Source organism: Schistocerca nitens, chromosome 5 (assembly GCF_023898315.1).
Source record: "Schistocerca nitens isolate TAMUIC-IGC-003100 chromosome 5, iqSchNite1.1, whole genome shotgun sequence".
NCBI lineage: Eukaryota > Metazoa > Arthropoda > Insecta > Orthoptera > Acrididae > Schistocerca > Schistocerca nitens.
Window position 1 is genome coordinate 395,186,890 of NC_064618.1, and position 19,871 is coordinate 395,206,760.

A 19,871-nucleotide genomic window follows, 5' to 3' on the forward strand; every position below is an offset into this window, starting at 1 on the left:
CCGAACTGATTACTTAAGTATAGATCTGATGTGGCTTAAATTTAAAAAAAATTATAGCATATGAATTAAAAAAATTATAGCATATGAATTAACAAAACAGGTTAGAACACTGTTGCACAAGCAACGAAAACAGCACGCCAGATTTAAAAGTACGAGAAATGCTCAAGATTGGCGAAATTGAACAGAAACTCTAAATTTAGCACTGATTTCAAAGTGAGATGTTTTAATAGTTTCCACAACGAAACTCTGCCACGAAAACTGACAGAAAATTCAAAGAGTTCTGTTTCTATGTAAAATACACCAGCGAAAGATACAATCAATACCTTCATTGCGCGATGTCAAAGGCAATGTTACCAATGACAGTGCCACTACAGTGGAGTTACTAAATACGGTTTTCAGAAATGCCTTCACTGATGAATACGAAGAAAATAGTCGAGAATTCGAATCAAGAACTGCTGTCAATGCTAGGAACTTAGAAGTAGATATTCACGGTGTAGCGAAGCAACTCAAGTCACTTAATAAAGACAAATCTTCCGGTCCAGATTGCAAACCAATTAGATCCCTTTCAGAGTATGCGATGCAATAGCTCCATATTTACCAATCGCATGCAACAGATCGCTCGGCGGAAGATCGGCACCTAAAGACTAGAAAGTTTCACAGATTACAGTAATGGTCAATAAAGGAAACAGGAGTAGTCTGCTGAATTACAGATCCATAGGATTTTGGAACACATACTGAATTCGAATATTAAAAATACGATCTATTGACACACAGTCTGAATAGATCCTCAAAATTTTTTTGTTGTGAAACACAGTTAGCTCTTTATTATTATTCGGCAATTAGTGCTATCGAGAGGGAATCTCAAATTGATTCCTTATTCCTAGATTTCCAGTTTTTATTGCCGCCCGTCACAGGCGACTTCTTAGCAAATTGTTTGTCTATGGAGTATCGTCTGAGTGATTTCGTATCAGAAAAGCCAAAGAGTTCGTAACTGACGGAAAATCATGGAGTAAAGCGGAAGTGACATCTGGCGTTCCCCAAGGAAGTGTTATAGGCCCTCTGTTGCTCCGGATCTATATAAACGATTTAGGAGACAATTCTAGCAGCCCTCTTAGTTTTTTTGCAGGTGATGCTGCCATTTACAGTATCATAAGATCAAAACCAATTGCAAAATGATTTAGACGAGATATTTGTGTGGTAGGAAAAGTGGCAATTGACCCTAAGTAATGAAAAATGTGAGGTCATGCACAAGAATACTGAAAGGAATCCGCTAAATTTCACTTACCCGATAAATAACACAAATCTCCAACTTCCTCCTCCGAATGCGAATATATTTTGTTGACGTCCACCTACGTAGAGACAAATGATCATCGTGTTTCTCCTGCGTGGTGTTGAGAACAGAAGTGTGTGAAAGTGGTTCGATGGATTTGCATTGCAGAATAATCATGTAGATGTAAAAGCAAAACAATACGTGTTGTGACTTGAAAAAGACCATTAGCTATTGACTGATAACAGTGATTGAAGTCAAAGCAGGATCATGTATAAATATACTTGCAGTCTGAGAGTCGGATTACAGGGAGTAGCGCTAAATTGCGGGCAAGCATTGTTGCAGAATCTTTGGTTGCTACGGTAACTATATCAACAGCGCTACTTCTACGCAAGATTCTAATTGATTATTTTGAAATTCATTAAAGCAAACGGAAATAGATTTTGTGCCCATAGTTCAATCGCAAGAGAGATGAAGAATCTGACCCGACAATAGCACATTGTTCGGATGACTGTGAAATACGATCTTAGTGGAGTAGCAGTCATTACGCTACTTCCACACATCAGAATGCTTGAACCACTGCAACAGTCATAATTGCAGGCAGTGAATTATTTGTCAAAAACGTGCTAAGCATTGGACAGCATTATAACTATCAGGTTTTTCTTCGTAGCCTATCCATATTAGGCATTCCATCTGAACTGTGCCAGCCTGTATTTTCCAGAGTGTTGAGACATTTCTGGATACCAGAAAAATCAACTGTAGGAGTTAACATGAATTCCACAAGCAACGTTAGTGCGAAACCCAGCTCACTCCGTCCGTCCACGAGACTCCTAAGACACTACACACCGGTGCCTAGATTGATGCCGTGTTCATTGTTTCTAGAGAGCGCTCTATACAGTTTTGAACTGTCGTCTAATGAACCAAATACGAGCCTATAGAATATCAGTCTTTATTGGATAAGTCCTAGCAAATAGAGCCTCTGTTATTCTTAACCCTTTCAGTCGCTATGGCTACCCGAGTGTACATTAATGTTAGCTGCGTATTAGCTGCAACAGAAATATTTTTTCTCAATGGAAAACTCATGTACACCTTTGAGAATATTCAGTCTCTTCACCATACACAGATGTTGCCACCTTTTGGGCGTAACAATAAAAATATCAGCAAGTGCATGCAGCAGTAGACAGCAACTTGTGGGCGCCAGAACACACAGAAGTGGTTGGTTAGTTGTATTCCACCGTATAATGAAATATTGCTGGTATTTTGCCTTGTAATTATTGAATAATCAGTTTATTTATTACAATAGTGAATACTTCAAAATTAATCATTTTATTCCCCAAAAGGAGCCAAATGTACAAAGTATATTTTGAAAACAGATACATGTGTATAAATCTTGCACCTAAAATCATTAAAAAATCACCTGTGAACATTAGAGCATAAAGAAAAAATTTTCTTCTTCCAGAAAAAAAGTCAGGTCTGAAAGAGACAATGGTGAAAAATTTCCAGGTGCAAAAGCAGCTTCACGCCTATCCCAAGTGAGTGTTATAGGGCCAGTGCTAATTAAAATACATCTAAATGACTTCGTGGATAAAGTCGAAAGCGGCATGGAGATTTTCCCGGATGCTGCTGTAGTATGCAGACAATTGGAAATGCTACAAAACTGTAACGATGTGGAAGAAGACCTACGAAGGATCGAAGCTTAGTGCTGGAATTTGCTGTTGACTTTCAACATTAACAGGCATACACCAATGCCGAACAAACACTAGGAACAGTTACATTCATTAGATGGGTGGGAGCATGCTTATAGAGCGATTTAAAGTGGAACGTCCACATTAAACCAATAAAGGAACGGTAGTTAACAGACTGAACGTACTGGAAGAATCTTCGGGACATGTCACCCTACGAAGGAGATAGCTTACGAAACCCTCCGTTCAGACAACACTTCAGTGTTGTTCTCTGGTGTTCTTACCAGTTAGGTTTCGTGCAGGATCCAAAGAAGATAAGCGCGATTCAAGATGAATTAGTTTAGAAAGTACGAAATGTCGCAGAGATTCTCATCCAACTGCAGTGGCAAACGCAACAAGAGGTGCTGTGTATCACGGTGTGAATCACTGTTAAAATTTCAAGAACGTACGTTCCGAGGAGATACCTCAATACATTGTTTCCTTCACACATATCACAAAAAGACCATCAAGGTAAAATTAAAGACATCAGAGCTGACAAGGAGATTTGCCAACAACCGTTTACCCGTGCACCATTCACGATTGGAACAGGAAAAGGGGAAGTGACAGTAGTATGTAAAGTACCCTCCGCCACAGGCGGTAACGTGATTAAATCAGTACACACATATATGCTCAGTAGACGTAGATTCTAACAAAGGGAACAATTCATACTCAGATGTGTAGCATAATATGGTTTGAACATTCAAGTTTCACGTGCAAAAACCTGTTAGAGAATATATAGAATCTGCATTGACATTATTAATGTGGACCTAGGTTAAAAGTCGAACTAGTGAGCCAGGAGAACTCCTGTCAGAAATCCTGCACGTGCTGCAGCATCTCCACCGACTGCTTCTAACACCGCGGGACGCTATTGTGCGTTGTCATAGCCTAGGTGCCGGTATGTGGCAGCACACATTCAAGAGTCAGCCAATGTGTATTCAAGATGCCAGCCTATGGTCGCTGGAGATGCTATTTGTGCATTTCCGTCTAATAACCTTGTCGTCGACAGGGTGTCAATTCCTAATTTTCTTCTTTGGCTCTGAGCACTATGGGACTCAACAGCTAAGGTCATTAGTCCCCTAGAACTTAGAACTAGTTAAACCTAACTAACCTAAGGACATCACAAACATCCATGCCCGAGGCAGGATTCGAACCTGCGACCGTAGCGGTCTTGCGGTTCCAGACTGCAGCGCCTTTAACCGCACGGCCACTTCGGCCGGCTAATTTTCTTCTTTCCTTCCGTGTCGACCGAGAAGGGGTTTTTCGGCTGTCACCAGAACCGGACCCAGTACAAGTACCTGGAGTCCACGCACAGTGTCCCTGAACATCCACTCTCGTTGGCCTCCCGTCGAACGACGTTTACCTCGCCCTCCCCCCTCCCCCCCTCAACCGTCCTACATACGTACGTACAACTTTTGCCCACGATCCGTTGGTTCCACCATAGACTAAACATAGCCTACTGCACATGTTATAAACATCAAACTGAGCTAGTCATGTGGTTTTGGCACGACGCTGCTTGTCTACATTTTGTGGTAATAGTGAAACTTGAATAATACACGTATTCGCCTTGTTTTTTATACGTTGCTGCACGTTTGAGTATTAGTAACAGCTACGGTGCAGTGCAGTTGTTGCTAACTTTTCATGGGTATGTAATGTGTAACTGTAAATGTCATATTGATATGAGGTACTTTCTATATTTGAAAAATATAGAGACACGATATCACAAATTCTTACACTGTAGAGCTAATTTCTGCGATTTTTCGGCCACATGGTTACGAGGCAAGTGCTAGATAAATCTGCAAGTGTGTTCGAGTAACCTACCAGTCATTGTACACATATTCGTGCTATGTTCATATGCAAATAAAATTTATACGTGACAGTCTGATTCATATACAAATATATACAAATAAAATTTATACGTGACTGATTAATTTCCACCAATTTATGCAGGTTCTCAAACCTTTATGTGTATCTGAGTACCTCCGCATGAGACAGTTTCTTACGTTATGTGGTTTTTGTGTTCTACTTTTCCGAAAGATGAACAAAGAGTCGAAATATGGTTCCCCGAAATAAAAAGGAAGAACTTCGTCTCTACAAAATATTCAGAAGTGTAAATTCCGTAAACAAAGTGTAATATGAGCTATGATTCTGCGTCGAAAAGGCACCATATTGTTCCTGCTCACATCTTTAACCTGAGTTCCAGGTATCAAATTGTTAACACACAAACAAAGCTTCACGAAACTTCTGAAGGTGATCTGTCTGTACCAGAGAGGTAATAACATTCAAAATACGGGCTTAAATACGCCTCCCAAAACCTAGTGACTTCAATTTCCGGAGATATTTCGGACAGAATTCTCGCTCTGCGCATCCAAATACTCACTCCATAGATACTCTATGGGTTCCGCCGGAAGACGTAGCCCCTCTGAAAGACGCCATTCCAAGGAGTAGGTGGATGCAGACCTGTTCCTTTGCCTGTTGCTGCTACGCCTCACATGCAGAGGCGAAGGCCGCTGTTGTCTAGTGTGATCCGTCCGTTGGCCTTAAAACAACGCTGCAGAGATCGTTTTGCCATCTGGAGACACCACTTACAGAACTGACCACTGTCCGCTCGCTCGATGGGTCAGCTGCAATCATACGGTCGCTTTGCATACACTGTTGATGTACTGTTCTTTTCGGACAGCCTACTTGCGAGACCAGAGACCACGTTTGGAATTACCCATGATTACCCGGCTGTTTTTAAAGAGGCTGAATATGTGTTTGTACTATGCCTTGAGCGAATATAGATATCTTACATGCTCTCTGTCAGGTAGTGCCCCTTCTTTCACTTTCTGTTGAGCAGACGAATGTTTCCTGTGAACTCTGCCATGACGATGTTCGAGATACAACTATCTGATCTAAGACTGTTCTCACGTATGCATCAACAAAACAGGAGCCGATAGCTTGCCCTCCTAGGTAGTTTGTGAGATCCTCCATGACGGTGTAACTCGAATACCATTACATGTGTACTATGACTGTCAATTAGGTACAAATCCGGACATGTTAGGTTTTGAGGGGGATTAAGGAAAAACAATATAAGTACACTCACGTTCAGAAAAAAACAGAATACCTTGAACAACTAGAGATAGGATGTTCATATTCACAGGACTTTTACAAAATGGTTCAAATGGCTCTGAGCACTATGGGACTCAACTGCTGAGGTCATTAGTCCCCTAGAACTTAGAACTAGTTAAACCTAACTAACCTAAGGACATCACAAACATCCATGCCCGAGGCAGGATTCGAACCTGCGACCGTAGCGGTCTTGCGGTTCCAGACTGCAGCGCCTTTAACCGCACGGCCACTTCGGCCGGCTGGACTTTTACATTAGTATATTGTGCAGAGATCTACATCTACATGGATACTAGGCAAATCACATTTAAGTGTCTGGCTGAGGGTTCATCGAACCATCTTCACAATTATCTGTTATTCCAATCTCGTATAGCACGTGGAAAGAACAAACACCTATATCTTGCCGTACGAGCTTTGATTTCCCTTGTTTTATCATAGTGATCGTTTCCCCCTAAGTAGGTTGTCGTCAACAAAATATTTTCGCATTCGGAGGAGAAAGTTGGTGATTGGAATTTCGTGAGAACATTGCTCTGCAACGAAAAACGCCTTTGTTTTAATGATGTCCAGCACAAATCCTGTATCGTTTGAGTGACACTCTCTCGCCTATTTCGGGATAATACAAAACGTGCTGCCCTTCTATGAACTTTTTCGATGTACTCCGTCAGTCCTATCTCGTAAGGATCCCACACCGCGCAGCAGTGTTCTAAAAGAGGACGGACAAGCGAAGCGTAGCATAGGCAGTCTCCTTAGTAGATCTGTTACATTTTATAAGTGTCCTGCCAATAAAACGCAGTCTTTGATTACCGTTCCCCAAAACATTTTCTATGTGTTCCTTCCAATTTAAGTTGTTCGGAATTGTAATTCGTAGGTATTTAGTTGAATTTACGATCTTTAGATTTGACTGATTTATTGTGTAACCGAAGTTTAACGGATTCCTTTTAGCACTCATGTGGATGACCTCACACTTTTAGATATTTACGGTCAATTGCCAATTATTGCACCAAAGATTTCTAAATCATTTTGCAATTTGTTGAGATCTTCTAAAGACATTACTAGTCGGTAAACGACAGCGTTATCTGCAAGCAACCTGAGACGGCTGCTCAGATTGTCTCCCAAATCGTTTATACAAATAAGAAACAGCAAAGGGCCTATAAAACTACATTGGGGAACGCTAGAAATCATTTCAGTCTTACTCAAAGACTTCGCGTCAATTACTACGAACTGTGACCTCTCTGACAGGAAATCACGAATTCAGTGACACAATTGAGACGATATTCCATAAGCATCCAATTTCGCTACAAGCCGCTTGTGTGGTACAGTATCCAGAGCCTTCCGAAATTCCAGAAATCAATATGAAATCCCTTGTCAATAGCGCTCAACACTTCATGCGGGTAAAGAGCTAGTTGTGTTTCACAAGAACGTTGTTTTGTAAATCCGTGTTGACGATGTGTCAAGAGAGCGTTTTCATCGAGATAATTCATAACGTTCGAACACAATATATCTTCCAAAATCCTGCTGCATATCGACGTTAATGCTATGGGCCTGTAATTTAGTGGATTACTCCTACTACCTTTCTTGAATATTGGTGTGACCTGTGCAACTTTCCAGTCTTTGAGTACCGATCTTTCGTAGAGCGAGCGGTTTTATATGATTGTTAAGTATGGAGCTATTGGACCAGTATATTCTGAAAGTAACCTAATTGGTGTACAGTCTGGACCAGAAGACTTGCGTTTATTAAGTGATTTAAATTGCTTCACTACTCCGAGGATATCTACTTTTACGTTACCCATGTTGGCAGCTGTTCTTGATTCGAATTCTGGAATATTTACTTCGTCGTCTTTTGTGAAGGCATTTCGGAAGGCTGTGTTTAGTAACTTGGTTTTGGCAGCACTGTCTTAGATAGTATCTCCATTGTTATCGCGCAGAAAAGGTATTGATTGTGTCTTTCCGCTAGCATACTTCACATACGACCAGAATCTCTTTGGATTTTCTGCCAGGTTTCGAGACAAAGTTGCTTGTGGAAAGTATTATAAGCATTTCGCATTGAAGTCCTCGCTAAATTTCGAGCTTCTCTAAAAGATGGCCAATCTTGGAGATTTTGCATCTGTTTACATTTGGCACGTTTTTTTCGTTATTTTTGCAACAGTATTCTGACCCGTTTTGTGTACAAAGGAGGATAATCTCCGTCGTTTGCTAATTTATTTGGTACAGATATCTTAATTGCTGCCGATACTATTTCTTTGAATTCATGCCGCATCTGATCTACACTTATATTAATTCTTATTTCTTTGAATTCATGCCGCATCTGATCTACACTTATATTAATTTGAAAGGAGTAGAGATTGTCTTTCAGGAAGGCATCAAGTGAATTTTTATCTGCTTTTCTGAATAGGTATATTTTTCGTTTATTTTTTGAGGTTTTGGGGGTTACAATATTCAATCTCACTACGACAACCCTGGGTTCACTAATGCCCTAATGCCTGTATCCGTTTTGATGCTCGTTATTAACTCGGGATTATTTGTTGCTAAGAGGTCAAGTGTGTTTTCGCAGCCGTTTACTGTTCGCGTCGGTTCATGAACTAACGGCTCAAAATAATTTTCAGACAATGCGTTTAGCACCATTTCGGATGATGTTTTATGTGTACTTCCGGAGTTAAACATGTATTTTCGCCAACATATCGAGGGTAAGTTAAAGTCACCACCAACTATAACTGTGTGAGTCGGGTACGTAGGAATGATTAGCGTTTGTACAATGTCAGTCCGCGAGTTCAAGGTCAACATCGATATCGTAGCAAAACTACCTACCAATAAAATGTGCCTACGCCTCTAGTTGTCGCTATACCGGAGGTAACGGATCAGTGTGACTTGAGCAGAGGTGCAGGATGGCTCGCAGATGTATGCGCGATCCGTACTGTAAAATCAATGAGTCTGAAAGAGGACACACTATTGGCACGGGAGAACGTGATGCAACCATCAGGAAAATTGCTGCTGCTCGTGTGGAACGAGGTGTTTCGGCAGTGCAACCGGCCTGGGAAGAACAGTTGCCGGAAGACCGAAGAACACGAGGAGATGGATCAAGTCGCACCATCCAGACCAGCCCCCGAGAAGCTAGTCACCTCATCCGAACAGCATTGCAAGACAGATCTTCTTCCTCCTCGACTCTGGGGCAAAGGTGAAACAGTGTAACACATCATACGCTATCGGGGGAGACAGTCCATCGCCATTTATTACGGCGTGGGTTACGTGCGCGTCGTCCACTTCTCCGCCCACAACTGACGAATGTGCAGAAACATGGTGACCGGCAATGTTGTGTGGAAAGACCTCACTGGGAGGAGGAATAGCATCAGATAGAGTTTTCGGACGAGGCTATGTTCTGTTCGTGCCACAGGCATGGGGAGAGACATCACAGTGACTGCATTCGCACAAGACATGTAGCTCCAGCTCGAGGCCTTATAGTTTGGGGTGCTATTGCACACTACCACAAATCACATTTGGTGTCCAGGACACTGTGACACTGTGTTCTAGGTGAATGACATGCTGCGTCCCGTAGCCATACCCTTTCTGCACAACACTCTGGGCACCATTTTTCAGCAAGCCAACGGACGACCACATGCTGCTGCACGAACACGTGCCTTTTTTGTGTCACAGGATGTCAGCCTTTTTTCCCGGCCTGCAAGATCATCAGACTTGTCATCTATCGAAAATGTGTGAAATATGATCATATGACGGTTGCCGCGCTGTGACCCATTGCGGATGGTTCAAATGGGTCTGAGCACTATGGGACTTAACTTCTGAGGTCATCAGTCCCCTAGAACTTTTAGAACTACTTAAACCTAACTAACCTAAGGACATCACACACATCCATGCCCGAGGCAGGATTCGAACCTGCGACCGTAGTGGTGTCGCGGTTTTAGACTGTAGCGCCTAGAACCGCTCGGCCACTTCGGCCACCACAGCCCAGCTTTGGAACCAGGGGAATGCAGCATTGATGGGTACACCACAGGAAGCTATTCGCGCTTTACAAGCGTCGATGCCATCACGCATGGAACAGGTTAACAGGGCCCATGGCGGACCCTGTGCCTGTTAGGCAACAGGGCACATACTAAACCGAGGTGACTGAAATGCTAATTATTTCTGCAGAACATACTAATGTACAAGTCGTATGAATATGATTATCCTATCTGCAGTCGTCGAAGGTGGTTCTTTTTTTTCTGAACATGAATGTACATTAGAGGTAAGTCAGAAATTCCTCTTCTAAAATGAGAGGGCTGTGTCAGGGTTTTCATATCTTTTGATGATCCCTCCATACATATTAAAAGGAAAATCTTGAAATCCTGACTTGTTAATGTCGCAGAAACGCTGCAGTTGCTAGTCACAGTTCCTTATTTAGGCCTACTGCTGCATGGAGGTATAAAAATAAGGGAGGCGGCACTACAGACTTACGCTGTGCGCTGTTTTGAAGCCAGAGTGGGCGGGGCCTGCCGCCATTTTAAGTGCCTAACCCAAAACATTAGCAGACTACTGTTTACGAATGCATCTTGTTAATTATTTCTGTCATATCCCCGCAACAGCTGTTTTAAATACTAAAAATTATGGAGCTTACACGAATACAATTGTGTCAGGAATGCAATTTCGAACATTATTCTGTTCTGGAATGCATATTTGCTCTAGTAATATGACACAGTCAGAGTGTCGTCATGGGGAAGTGTCACCGTGGTGAACTATGGGGTTATGAATGCAGTGAACCTAATGCTTTGTGCTAGTTAACATGGGGGTCAACGGCTTCAAGTTTGTGACGTAACGCAACCTCCCTTGTATTTTTACCTCCATGTACAGTTTCCAAACGCCAATTTTTAAATGTACGGGATTCCCAGACGATCCAGCCAGTAGCACCAGTCCCTCACTGCTATGAAATGAATCCATGGTTCATCACTCAATTACGCTCCATCCACATTTCCCGTTTTTACCATCTATGGCCTCGTCGTCTTTCGGTCTTCCGTTTTCAAAGAAAACTGTGATTCGTCACTTGAGATAAAACAGCGCCAGTTCGTGACGTGTCTCGTTGGCGTCTGCTATTCCCAGCGCGAACTCGAGTAACTATTCCAAGGAGTTAGTCGACAGACACGTAAAGGTCATCGAGATCGTAGAGTTTCCAGCACCAACGATCTGAAGTAACTTCTGGTAAAGCTGTCATGCTCCAGCGTTACTTTCGCGCATTAGTGAGGATAAAAAGAAGTGTTGGCATCGTCTTTCTACGGCAAAGATGCCAACTGGTTGATCTTTGGTGGTCTACCGGTTGAATCTAACCTCTCTGCTACATATGTATACTTCAATATGTCCACTGATTGTGAGGAGTTAACAAACCGCCACCCTTCGCACCTTAAAGTACAGCACAAAAACGCTTACCAAAACTGGATTTGAAGGAAAGAAGGTTACATCAAAATCTACATCTATATTTTGCAAGTCGCCCTTTGGGATGTGTGGCGCAGGGCGCCAGAAGTTTGGCCCCTTTCCTGTTGCATTCACGAATGGTGCGTGGGAAGAACGCCTGTCGATGAACAAGGAAGTAATAGGTTGCCTGATTACTAATAACAAAGAATAGGAAAGAAGGAATTATGAATAAACTTCGAAAGCCAGTGCCAAAAAAGAAGGAAAAATGACCCTGTATAAAGCACGTCTGTTGAAAAGAAGGAAAAGTGAAGGCGGTTATTCAGCGTCCGCTTCGGTAGCTGCGGTGTCAGCACGGTGAACTACTAACTGGAGAGAGCCGGGTTCGATTCCAGGCCGGGTCGGAGATTTCCTCCGCTCGTAGACTGAGTGTTGTGTTGTCCTGTCTTCGTACCGACATAACAGACACTGAAATATCCTGCAAGGCGTCACAAGACAACTCTAAGCCTATGTAATGAATATTATGAACTGTCTAAACACACCGTTATATCATATTTCCACTGTTGAGATGGCTGTATAGGCACGTCCAGAAAGCCAATTTTTATATCGAAAAACCTGCTGCGTGGAATGAACGCCCCGCTTATGATACACATCAGTAACATAACCGTACAGAAGGCGAAGCGAAGGCCGTTTGATAAGTGTGGTAAGTTTCTATTAAATGAGAGTAATTGTGTAAAATAACAAGAGTAATTTTATAAAATAACACGTCTGTTGGTATGAGTGATCCCTGTAGAGGCTGATAACAATGCCTGAACTGTTGATGTGCCATCTGAAGTCATTATTTTTTAAGACCATTCACTGTCATTAATTTAAGAATTAAGAGGAGGAGGAGAATTAGGAGCATCAAAATGACGTCATCATACCAGAGATAATTGAAAAAATACATGACATCACAATGCAGGACCACCGAGTGAAAGTGCGTGAGACAGATATCTCATTGGAAGAAGTACACAACATCCTGAACTAAAAAGCTCGATGCACATTAGGTATCGTCGCAATTTTCAACCATAAAAGCATCCGGAATAGCGTTACAACTCACTGAAAGGTAATGCTTGGTGGACCCTGTTGCGAAAGTTTCTGTCTTAGGATGAAACTGGGATCTATAATTACACACTGAAGTTTAAACAGCTGTCAAAAGAATGGAATCAAGTAGGCAAGATTGCACTCAAGACGATACACAACATTTTACTAGCTGGTTAGGTGATGCTCATTGCTTTTTTGGAGTTCCCAGGGTGTAGTTGGGAAAGAGTAGAATGATAACTGGGGACTGTTACTCTTCAATGTGGAAACATTTGAAACTTGAGCAGAATGAACTGATACCAATGTTGCCACACACAACACTCGCATTGTTTCCTCATCCACTGTATTCTCCAGGTTTTGCTTCAATTAATTTCTTTCTATTCTTCAAGTTGAAACATTACTCAGTGCTAAGAAATTGGCATCAAATGAGTATTATTCCCATGAATGAGTATCAGAGTTCAAAAAATTTTACAATGGAAAGTACGAGGGGGAATTCAATACGTAATGCAACATATTGCCGGCCGGAGTGGCCGAGCGGCTCTAGGCGCTACAGTCTGGAACGGCGCGACCGCTACGGTCGCAGGTTCAAATCCTACCTCGGGCATGGATGTATGTGATGTCCTTAGGTTAGTTAGGTTTAAGTAGTTCTAAGTTCTAGGGGACTGATGACCTCAGAAGTTAAGTCCCCTAGTGCTCAGAGCCATTTTTTTGCAACATATTTTTTTCTCGGTCGGTTGCGATTAAAAAAAAACTGAATTTGTTGTTAGACATCATGGAATGTTACCGCTTCAGCCCCTATAGTTTCATTAAGTTCAGAAGGTGGCGGCGGTAGATGCCGCCTTCAAATTGGCGTCTGTGACGAAGGTGCGTTCCAAGCAGAGAGCAGTTACTGAGTATCTTGTGGCGGAAAACCAGAGCATCGCAGATATTCATAGGCTCTTGCAGAATGTCTGCGGACGCCTGGCAGTGAACAAAAGCACTGTGAGTCGTTGAGCGAGGCGTCTGTCGTCATCGGAGCAAGGTCATGCAGACATGTCCGATCCTCTGCGCGCCGGCCGGCCGCACACAGCTGTGATTCCTGCAATGTTGGTACGTGCGGACACTCATTCGAAGTGATCGACGGATTACAGTCAAGTACATCGCTACACACCTGGACATCTTTATTGGTTGTGCTGACACACTCGTCCACTATTTGGGGTATTCAAAGGAGTTCCCCACTGGCTTCTCGCACCTTCCGATTTCCATCTGTTTGGCCCAATGCAGGATGCACTCCGGCGGAAGACGTTCGCTCTGACGTCGATCATTAGAGTGTTACCATGTGGACATAGAGGCCTCTCAGTGAGATGGTGTATGGCCATCAATTGAACGTTATGCTGACAAACAGTATGCTGACAAACAGTATATGTAGCCACACGAGAGAAGAATAACATAGTGTACTGGAATCCTGAATAAAACCAACCTGGTATCAGAAAAAAATTACTTGTTGCAGTACTAATTGAACGTCACTAGTAAAGACTGAAAAGTGACCAGATCATATATGACTATGAATAGGAACTATATCGAAGAGTATAGAGTGTCTTTTGTTGAAACATTTGTTAATAATGTTTTATCAACTTATCAAACGACATTAGAATGAACTGGATGAAATGGAAGAACTTTGCTACATAAGAAATAAGAGTAACAAGACAGCCGTAGCAACGGATTTAAGGAACTGGCTGGCACAGGCGAAAGAAGACAGAGCGGTTTTGTGTGACCGTGTGTTCGTGTGTGTGTGTGTGTGTGTGTGTGTGTGTGTCTGTTTTACACGTTTCTCGCACAAGTACGTCTTGTATCCATCAAATTAAGCTATCGGAAATTTTTAACATAACCTCAATGTATTTTAATTCACGAATATTTGTTGTTAATGGCCTATTTAAGTGGAGGAGTACTAGACAAATTCAAAAATTTACTAACAGCAGGAGAAATTATCTGCATTAACCTTTGTCAACGACACAAATAGGAATGAAACACATAGCCCCAAAACTCTTTGAGAGTGTTCTCACTGTAATGGAATGAGTAACAGAGAGAAGCGTTTTCTATATTCAAATTAACGTTGATTTTACTCAACAGCTCCTTCAAAACCGTAGAGAACTTCTTGAGTAGGAATTAGTAGACAGTTATAAACATATAAGTGGCTAGCATGTAGCCACGTGAATATATTTCCCTAAGAAGTGTGTGCAGCTACAGGGTAATCGACTTGTTTATCACGAGTGCGGCCGGCCGCTGTGGTCGAGCTGTTCTAGGCGCTTCAGTCTGGAACCGCGCGACCGCTACGGGCATGGATGTGTGGTGATGTCCTTAGGTTAGTTAGGTTTAAGTAGTTCTAAGTTCTATGGGACTGATGACCTCAGATGTTAAGTCCCATAGTGCTCAGAACCATTTGAACCATCACGAGTGCCATCTAAGGGTCACGTAATAACTAACTAGCCCACGAACACCGTAAATATTTCAGCAGACCTTGGAAGATATGATGCCCTCTATTGCAAAATAGTAAACTTTAGGCTTGCGGTGAACTGTGTGTCCTTATGCTTATCTCAGCCTCTGATGGATGACTTGGCGTCTCACCTTTCTCCACAATCGTCGTCGTCGGACGGTAAGGCGTCTCCCTGTAGACGCCCCCCATGGCGTCGCGAGGTTTTCCTCTGCTTCACGGGAACCACCGCCTTACGGCTGTGTTGACATCCAACACCCTGGAACAATGCAATGAATCGATAAACACTATCTAGTTTAAGCCGCTTTCACATTCGTTACAGTACTGATATCTTCATTGTTAATCCATCTATTCGGGCCTCTGGCACTGATATGGCCCACTGATTGATAAATGTTGTGTAGGATTTCGGGGTTCGGATGGTGAGCAAACGATATCAGGATAAGGGCAGGGTCGTAAGACTAGGTGGAAGGGAAGTAGTCATATGTAAACTCTGGATGTTTTTCGTAAAGGCATGTATACCGTCACCAACCTCATGTATAAATTCCGAGTTAGCTGCCTAGGAACGACCAGGAAAATTAAGAAAACAACAACTATAGATTCTCTGTCATTCTTTTCACCACAATAGACATTAGACGTTAGCTGAACAAAAATTTTTATTTTCAGTTTACCAGCTTCAACAGATTAATCCGTAATCTTCAGAAGTCCGATACAGGGTAAAATGATGTGTAATCCGATGTCAAACAACAATCGCCCGATTGTTATTTGACATCGGATTACTCATGATTTAAACCTGCATCAAACTTCTGAAGATGATAGATTGGTCTGTTGAACCTGGCAAAGTGAAATTAAAAATTTTTGTGCATCTGACGACGGATCGTTATTTTGGTGAAAAGAATACACATCGCAGCTGCTCAAAAACAGTAATGAATAAATTCGTAAATTTGCTCTCAATCATCAAGCTGTGGACTGACAACCCTAGTCTCACGTCCGCTAGCCTATGTTTCCCAGTTCTTACTCGAAGCTGAATTTAATATAAGTGCTACCATTTAGTGTTTTTGTGCTGCAGGCTGTTGCGATAGTTTATAATTACGGATAAGTTAGTAACAAGACAGAAGAGGAAAATCGATTTTGATTCATCTGCTAGCTTTATGGTAAGTTAAAAATTTGTATGCAGTACTAGCCACCTAAACGAAAATGTTACGGCAAAGAACGTAGCCAGGATTTTGTCAAAAGGTGAGGGGAGGGGGGTTACGATTCGGTAAAGAGGATCATAAAAAGACTCAACTTTTTGATTTATTCTTGAAATTTCCATAAAGAACAATAAACCATTTCATCCGACGACGACCTCGGAGTTTTCACCAAGCGGAGATATAATGTCGTTTCTTAGAAGTTCTGTATTTTGACAAGCTACTAAGAAGAAGTCATGCTCCAATCCCCCTTCACCCCTCAACGTCAATTTACACTCTTCTTCTTTCAGTCTCGATTTGAGCTGAGGAACTGACCAAAAGCGGATGAGCCATAATTTTTGGGACGCCGTGATTATTACCGATAGGGATTTTGGAATATAGAGAAGTCTTTTCGACACAGAAGCTAGGACAATGAGCAAACCAAAAATCATAGAACATATAGATGTACTTAATCTAGTACTGTCACATAATTACTTCTCTTCCAACAATAACATTAACAAGCAAGGCCTAGGACTAACGATGGGAAGTCCTCTCAGTGACTTAATAACTGAAATATTTATCAACCACACATAAAATAAAATACTGTCACTAAATGATAACATCACAAGCAATTTTAAAATTTATAAGAGATATGTGGATGACACCTAATTTATTATATTTGATGGCACAGAAGATGAAGTGACAAACATTTTTAACAAATTCAATAGCTTACATAAAAATATTCATTTCTCCCTAGAAAAAGAAAATAACAACATCATACTTTTTCTTGGCGTGAAAATATCAAAACAGAACCGAAAGGTAACTTGAAATGTTTACAGAAAACCTACTGGTACTGACACCACTATACCAAACTCCTCTCCACATCCCTACTCCCACAAAAAAGCTACTTATAGATAAATGCTCTACAGTGCACACAAGTTTCCACTGCAACATACAGAACTCGAACAAGAAATAGAGACCATAATATATGCCGCAATAAACAATGGATATGATCCTTCAGTAATTCATATCATGTCACAACAGATGAAAAATAAACTGAACAAACAGCATCAAACTACACTCTCAACTGAAAAATATCTAAAAATGCCATCTCTTGGAATAGTATCTGAAAAATTAGCAAGACTATTCAAAAACACAGATGTAAATATCAGCTTCAGCACAAACAACAACCATAGTTGAAAGCTTATTCACAATATAAAACCACCTGATGCAAGTATTGATGCATCTGTCATTTACAAAATTACCTACAGCCAATGCAATAAATATTATATAGGCCAAACAAGGAGAAATTTCAGAATTTGATTTAATGAACATTTAGACTGCTGCAGACTTGATAAATGTAACAAATCAGCGGTAGCAACTCACATTAAAGACACAGGCCATCCTTTGGAAATCGAAGACACTCTCGAAATTTTACACAAAACACGAAAAAGTAAAAAAAAAACGGATATCATTTAAGAAATGGACATTTTTATTCACAATACAAAACATGAAGATAACATTCTTAATCCTTCAACCGAATTCAAAAACTCAAAATTATTCAACAGTCATAAACCAGTTCTAACTCAATAGATTCAAGATTTGACAATGTAAATAAACCACCAGAAGACATCACTGACATCGATTTCTGGCCATCCATTGCTCCCCTCCAGCACTCCCCCCCCACCCACCCTCCCCTGAAAGCCACACCAGCCACTACAGTAACGAACAATGGACAAAAAGTTCTAGATTAATTTAGTTTAAGACAATTTATTTTTAAGTAACATTTCTCCTTATATATGTATGTATAAACACCTGACGATGAACAGAACATGTCAGAAACGCTTTGCATTAAGTTAGATTAAATGTCATAAAAAATAAAAGTGATTGGTAGCAGAAGTTGCCAATAAATAATTAACTGCCATATGTTGCCTGAGCATTAATGAGATGTATATTATCGTGTTTATTTGGTTTTCTAAAATCACTTATATTAAGTGGTGTCCAATCATTCTCTGTCAGTTCAATTCCATCGGGCACATACTTGTTATCTAAATGCTTCGGCGCGACCTCCATTCTGAAGCTATTATGCAACCACGTGCTCATAACCACAACTTTGTCCCCAGTAATTGATAAATTTGATATTTTTCGTTAGATATTTCACAATAAAGCTAGCACCCACTATTCAAAATATAAATATCAAGTTATTTTCACGAATTTTTTCAGCAGACAAGGTAAGTTGTGATGCTCGTGCAACTTAGAAAGACGATGGACTTGGTTTCACGAAAGTGTATGTATGTTTGCTGCATCATATTCAGCTACTATAATTTACAGAGTTGGTCTCACATACCCCTGACGCAGAAGGTGGCTATAAGCCAGGTCGCTAAAAACATTTATTATTGTGGAGATGTTAGAGATAATTTTGCATATTCTATTAAATAGACTTCCTCATTGCTCTGCCTGTTATTAATTGTTGCTCTCTTAAGTGTTAGCTACTCACGTAACTTCGTTTTATCTTATTGTAGTCAGACAGCGTTCATAAATGGAAATGCCTGCATGGGTCGAAAACTTTGTATGTGAAAGGGCATAGCTTTTCAACCCACGGCATTTAGGATTTACTTATACTAGTTATGCAACGTTTAACCGAACTAGACGGTTAAAAACCGAAAAGAGTAAAGGTCGCTCTTAGAGATATAACATTAGCGGCGTTGTCTTTGTGTCGCAATTACTGCCGCCCCATAACAAAGCCTTAGCCAAAAGGTTAGTCCAGGGGGCCTGGACTCTCCCTACCACCAACATGAAATTATACAGGACCTAGTTGCATTCTTGTGAAACTGAAAGATAATTTAATTTTCAATCACACGATGAAAAAAGGATACGCACTATCTATAATCATCAAAACTAATGATAGATTTAAACTATCTATACATCTCTAGTACTATCGGCAACTGCCCGGCCCTGATTTAGCCAAGGCCAATTATTTGTCTTGTTTGAACTCAGTTGTTGTTTTGTTAACCATTCAATTCTTACTTGCAGTTGAATTTAATGTGTGCTAGAGTTTACTGCAAGTGTGCTGTGTGCTGTTGTGATAGTTTCTAATTATGGATAAGTTTGTACCATGACAGAAGAGCAAAATCGATTCTGATTCATCCGCTAGCGTTATGGTAAATTAAAAGTATGTAAGCACGCCTATAACAGCCTAATTACCTATCTACAGCAGTTTAATGTTAACACTGGATTCGTTATTTGGAGGCTGGTAGAACTTTGGGCCTACAACATTTCAGTATTTCACAAGGCAGCAGAGTGCTAAATGTCATTACAAATAACACTAAATTAAAATCACTGCCTAAGAATACACTCAGATTCGTCTGTGTCGCCCAAAAACCGAGGTGACCAACAAAAACATCGGCCAAACGGCGATGGTTGCATGTCTTTAAAATTTTTGCTCAACATTCTATCATTACTAGTCCAAACGGCAAAATATCGCCCAATCTGGTAAAGTGCGCGATACTCATTTATGAAAACCAGTTCCGATACGCAACGTTGGGGAGAGGTTTGTGGAGAACGTAAGAGGTGCGGGATGACAATACATTCTTTATCTCGCTCGTTTCTAAAAGATTTTTTCAGCAGGATGTTTGATTTCGTCGGAGCCGACTGCGCTCTGCATCCCTCCCTCG

At 41.2% G+C, this 19,871-nt stretch overlaps 1 protein-coding gene across 3 annotated transcripts in view; it reads right to left on the minus strand.

Moving 5' to 3' along the window:
• The window catches only part of LOC126259363 (uncharacterized transporter slc-17.2-like), a 531,434-nt gene that overhangs the window by 166,590 nt on the left and 344,973 nt on the right, over positions 1–19,871 (minus strand). For all 3 annotated transcript variants that reach the window (XM_049956099.1, XM_049956101.1, XM_049956100.1), the window contains one exon: positions 15,166–15,290. In XM_049956099.1, coding sequence (XP_049812056.1) covers positions 15,166–15,223 — 58 coding nt within the window. In that variant the 5' untranslated portion in view covers positions 15,224–15,290. The remainder of the gene's footprint in view (positions 1–15,165; positions 15,291–19,871) is intronic.